General features: G+C 41.0%; 1 protein-coding gene across 1 annotated transcript; it reads left to right on the top strand.

The window, feature by feature from the left end:
* The first annotated feature begins 2,084 nt into the window (after positions 1-2,084).
* Tktl2 (transketolase like 2) lies at positions 2,085-4,724 on the top strand. The gene is given in 2 exon segments (XM_004921101.3): positions 2,085-2,898; positions 2,900-4,724. Coding segments are annotated over 2 exon segments (1,869 nt in total). The 5' UTR covers positions 2,085-2,163; the 3' UTR covers positions 4,034-4,724.
* Positions 4,725-5,216: the final 492 nt, after the last annotated feature.

Below are 5,216 nucleotides of genomic sequence, written 5' to 3'. Positions count from 1 at the left end.
TTACAAGTATTTTATAAAATATATGTGTGTATGTGTGTGTGTATTCCACACAGTCTCATACAATGACAGTGGGAAATTCATACTCATACTCTAGGATTTTAAATCTTTAAGACCACATTCTTTTCTTAACAAAACTGACCTTTTTATTAATGTTAAAAACTTTCTTCTTAATACTTTAGGAAATAGTTGTGTAATACTTTAAATGAATGGAAGAATTTGGGAATTTGGAAAGAAATGTTAAGTAGTTATTATTTTCCCTATCCTTTTTTTCATGAGAACACTGCCTCATAGATCATTTACGCCATCATGTTTACCAGTTGTGTGGATTAAAGGTTTCGTCAGCTAAAATAACAGTGAGCTACTTGAGTTTCTACTCACTGCTTTGCTGTCAGCCCCTTATAGTTTGCTATTATGGTGCCGTGATTGTATTTCCCTTCTAATATCCATCTTCTTTACCCCCAGATCCAGTTTAGTCTGGATGTATTTTCTCTCTATTTGCATAAAAAGATAAGCAAAAGTTAATTTGTAAGGAGCATAAGGAGTGATGATCTCTTACGGACTTGTCCAACTCCAACATTCCTTCAACAAGCCTTAAAATCCTCAGTGTCATACCAATTATTGTTTATTATCATATGTGCCCTTGAAAGTAAAATGATAGATCTAGATGAAATGGTAAATATCTAAAATAGTTTTTTGAGATGTAATGGAAGAGGCAATAAATAGCATAGCAAGACTCACTGAGTAAGTTGTTTACAACCCTGACCCTGACTAATGATTAATATTGTCCAGGGAGCTTTTAAAATTACTGATGCTTGTGTTCAGAAATTCCAGTTTAATTGGTTTGGAGTGTAGCCTGGACATAAGATATTTAAAAAGCTCCCCAGATGATTTTGAAGTGCAACCAATGTTGAAAACCACTGGTCTATCTTCAGATTATCTGTTCCTAACCTTGATTTAACTAGATTACTTGTTCTTAATCTTAATCTTCATTAGAGAGTACTTTAAAAAAAATTAGCTTCCCTAACTCTAGTTCCAGAAATTCAAATTCAAGTTGTCTGGAGTGGAACCCAGCCATTTAAAGAAAATTGTTGTGATTTTAATGTGAAATCAAGATTAAAAGCCAAAATCTTTAACATTGTAGCATGGGGGGATACACTATAATGTTATTGTGTAATGTAGAAGCAAAGCAAAGAAAGCAAACTTGACCTGTGAAAGTAGAGCAGTACCCTTAGCTGAGTCATTGGAATGGAAAGTGCCTAGTCAGAGGCTAGCTGGCAGTTTCTGATGGGTAAAATAAGCTTCGCTTTACTGGTTATGCTGAGATAGACTCTAGTTTGTTTAGGTAGGAATCCAGAGAGCTAGAGCTGCCTCCACCTAATGATCTCCTCATTAATTATTTTAACACAATACTAAGGGATCAGGATTCACTGAGAAAACTGTAGCTCCATATATTCTGCTAGGAAGTGGTTTTAGATTCATTCTTCTGTAAATTTTGGTCATATTAGTCATTATATTTTCCTGTAAGTCAGATTTAGAATTTTTAGCTGCTTTGGGACGGTCTCTTTTGAGAGACGTGTTGCCATGTTGGTTAGATTAAAATTGACTTAGGATGTTTTTGCATACTGCTTTCACATAAAGAACGTAGATGAACTGGGCATGGTGGTGGATGCCTGTAAACCAGGCACTAGGGAGGCTGCAGCAGGAACATGGTGAGTTCAAGAATCACCTGGACCACCTAGTGAGACTCTGTCAGATAATAGAAGGAAGAAAGGAAGGAAAGGAGGAAGGAAGGAAGGAAAGGAGAGAGGGAGGTAGGGAAGAAATGGAGGGAGGGAAGAAAGAGAGAAAAAAGCAAGAAAGGGAAAAAAGCCTGGAATATAGAATTTATGTCTGTCCCCTCTTGAATTTATATTATGAATAATGCTATGCCTGCAAGACATAAGGTAACACTAAAAATTAGGTTCAGTTGGGCAGAGGGAGGGGCAGCGCAAAGCTGCCTACAGCAGACAAGCACGCATGCTCAGGCCATTGGCGGATGCTCCAGGCGCCCCCCCCCCCCGCCCCCGCAGTGGTTTCCTCCCAGAGGCAGAGCGCGCACGGTGGTCGCGTGACACAACCGCTTGGGCCTGTCTTTGCCTGGCCGCAACCGACCAGAGAACCGCCATGGCCGAGGCCAACGACTCTCAGCCTGATGCGGAGGCCGTGCAGATGTTGCGGGACACGGCCAATCGCCTGCGAATCCATTCCATCAAGGCTACAAGTACCTGCAGCTCCGGCCACCCTATGTCCTGCTGTAGTGCGGCCGAGATCCTGTCTGTGCTCTTCTTCCACACGATGAGGTATAAACAGACGGACCCAGAGCACGCCGACAACGACAGATTCGTCCTCTCCAAGGGCCACGCAGTGCCAGTCTTTTATGCCACTTGGGCCGAGGTGGGCGATATCTGCGAATCTGACTTGCTGAGCCTGAGGAAGCTTCACTGCGACTCGGAAGGACATCCCACCCCTCGACTGTCGTTTGTGGATGTGGCAACAGGGTCCCTTGGGCAAGGATTAGGTGCTGCGTGTGGAATGGCTTACACAGGCAAGTACTTCGACAAGGCCAGTTACCGAGTGTTCTGCCTCATGGGAGATGGTGAATCCGCAGAAGGCTCTGTCTGGGAGGCTTTGGCCTTTGCCTCCCACTACAGTTTGGACAATGTGAACCGCTTGGGACAGAGTGGCACCACGCCCCTGGAGCACCGCACAGAAGTGTGTCAGAATCGTCGTGAAGCCTTCGGGTGGAATTCTTACATAGTGGATGGTCATGACGTGGAGGCATTATGCCAAGCATTTTGGCAAGCAGCTCAAGCGAAGAGCAAACCTACTGCTGTAATTGCCAAGACTTTCAAGGGTCAGTCAGGGCATTCCAGACATTGAGGATGCAGAAAATTGGCACAGAAAGCCAATGCCAAAAGAGAGGGCAGATGCAATTATCAAACTAATAGAGAGTCAGATACAGACCAACAGAAAGCTCACACCGAAACCTCCTATTGAAGACTCTCCTCAGATCAGCATCTGTAACATAAAAATGACCTCTCTACCTGCTTACAAAGCAGGTGAGAAGATAGCTACCAGGAAAGCATATGGCATGGCTCTGGCTGAATTGGGCCATGTGTGTGAAAGGGTTATTGCTCTGGACAGTGATACGAAGAACTCTACCTTTTCTGACGTATTTCAGAAAGATCACCCTGAGCATTTCATAGAGTGTTTTATTGCTGAACAAAACATGGTCAGTGTGGCATTGGGCTGTGCCACACGCAATAGAACCATTGCTTTTGTTAGTACATTTGCTGCCTTTTTGTCCCGAGCATTTGATCAGATCTGAATGGGAGCCCGCTCTCAAACCGATATCAGCCTTGTTGGTTCTCACTGTGGGGTATCTATTGGTGAAGATGGACCCTCTCAGATGGCCCTGGAGGATCTAGCCATGTTCCGAAGCATTCCCGATTGCACTATTTTCTATCCAAGTGATGCAGTCTCAACAGAGTATGCTGTTTATCTGGCTGCCAATACCAAGGGAATGTGCTTCATTCGTACCAGCTGGACAGAAACTGCAGTTATTTATACCCCATAGGAAAATTTCGAGATTGGACAGGCCAAAATAATTGGCTCCAGTGTCAATGACAAGATCACAGTTATTGGAGCTGGAGTTACTCTACATGAGGCCTTAGCAGGTGCTGATGATCTTTCTCAACAAGGTATTTCTATTCCTATCATTAACCCATTTACTGTTAAACCTCTGGATGCTGCCACCTTCATTTCCAGTGCAAGAGCCACAGGTGGCTGGATCATCACCGTGGGAGATCACTGCAGAGAAGGTGGCATTGGAGAAGCTGTGTGTGCAGCTGTCTCCAGGGAGCCTGACATCCTTGTTCATCAATTGGCAGTCGCAGAAGTACCTCGGAGTGGAAAAGCTAGTGAATTGCTAGATATGTTTGGAATCAGTGCCAAACACATCATAACAGCTGTGAAATATACTTTAATGAACTAAAATAGCTCATTGCTTAACAAATCAAATCTGTTAGTTTTGATCTTAAAGCACTGGAATCTTTATGTTAAATGTAGTTGTTAGAAAACCATCACTTATCCATACAGTCATGCATTGTTTTTTTTTAAAGGTAAGCTAGATAACACTGTTTCTAGTTTAAAAATTCAAGTAACTTTTCTGTTAAAGTATTAACATATACAGTCACTATTCTCAGTTTTGTAGCATTAGAATGGGCTTAAAATTTTAAGTGGCAGAGTAGGAAATAAAACAACTACCTAATACAAAGTTTTCTGTTAAGACTGAATATTACTGACGAGATTGGGGATTTGTGTAGAGGTAACTGTTTCTTAGATGTGTACAATTTCTTTGTGAATTAAGAAAATGTGAATTTAATTGTAAGATTTCAGTAGCCCAGATTTTGAAGCAAGTTTGAGCTTTCATATAATGCCATCACCATCCTATACCTATAGCTTCCCATATGATGTTTTACTGCAGTTGCCTGGGAGTTTCCTCAAAATTTATCTCTCCTCTAAGTTTTATGGGATGTAGAGCAGCAATGACAAGTACCATGCTGCTTGTGGTGATCGTTTCATAAAGAAAAAGTGTAGCAAGTTCCAGTCTACATATTACGTACAGTTATGTGATAATTCAAAATAAACTTTTTTTTGGTGACCAAACTAAATGGCTGACTAGATTGTATTCATTCACAAAGGGTACTAGAGCTGATGTAATAAAACATTTAAAAACAACCTACTTTATTTCATTTCTGAAAAATCGTAAATGAAGAAGAAACTTGTGTCTAAGTTAAAAGCAGAAAAATGGTATGTCACCAACAGTGAACTGGAAATCCGGAGCTGGAGATAAATCACTAGAAAACAATGGATAGCCTGAAAAGCTATCCCTTAGGCAGACTGCTTTTAGCCACAAGTACATACATTACATACTGGGAATATAAGAAAGAAGTAATAGATAATTTAAAATGGACCCTAATTTCTAAAATTACTTTGAGTGTGTCTGTGTCAAGTAGTTTCTTATTTTTGTTTCCCTTATTAAGTATCCTCATAAAGTTTTTTGGAGGCCTAATCAATTTGTCTCAGAAATTGTTCTAGGTGAGATAGGTATCAAAAAATACTAACCTTGGAACTAGAAAAAAAACCCTGTTCTTTTATTCCTTTTTTTTTTTTAA

Source organism: Heterocephalus glaber, unplaced genomic scaffold, assembly GCF_053883595.1.
Source record: "Heterocephalus glaber isolate CG9 unplaced genomic scaffold, H.glaber_assembly_v1.0 deba00001460, whole genome shotgun sequence".
NCBI lineage: Eukaryota > Metazoa > Chordata > Mammalia > Rodentia > Bathyergidae > Heterocephalus > Heterocephalus glaber.
This window is presented reverse-complemented; position numbering and strand designations above follow the sequence as displayed.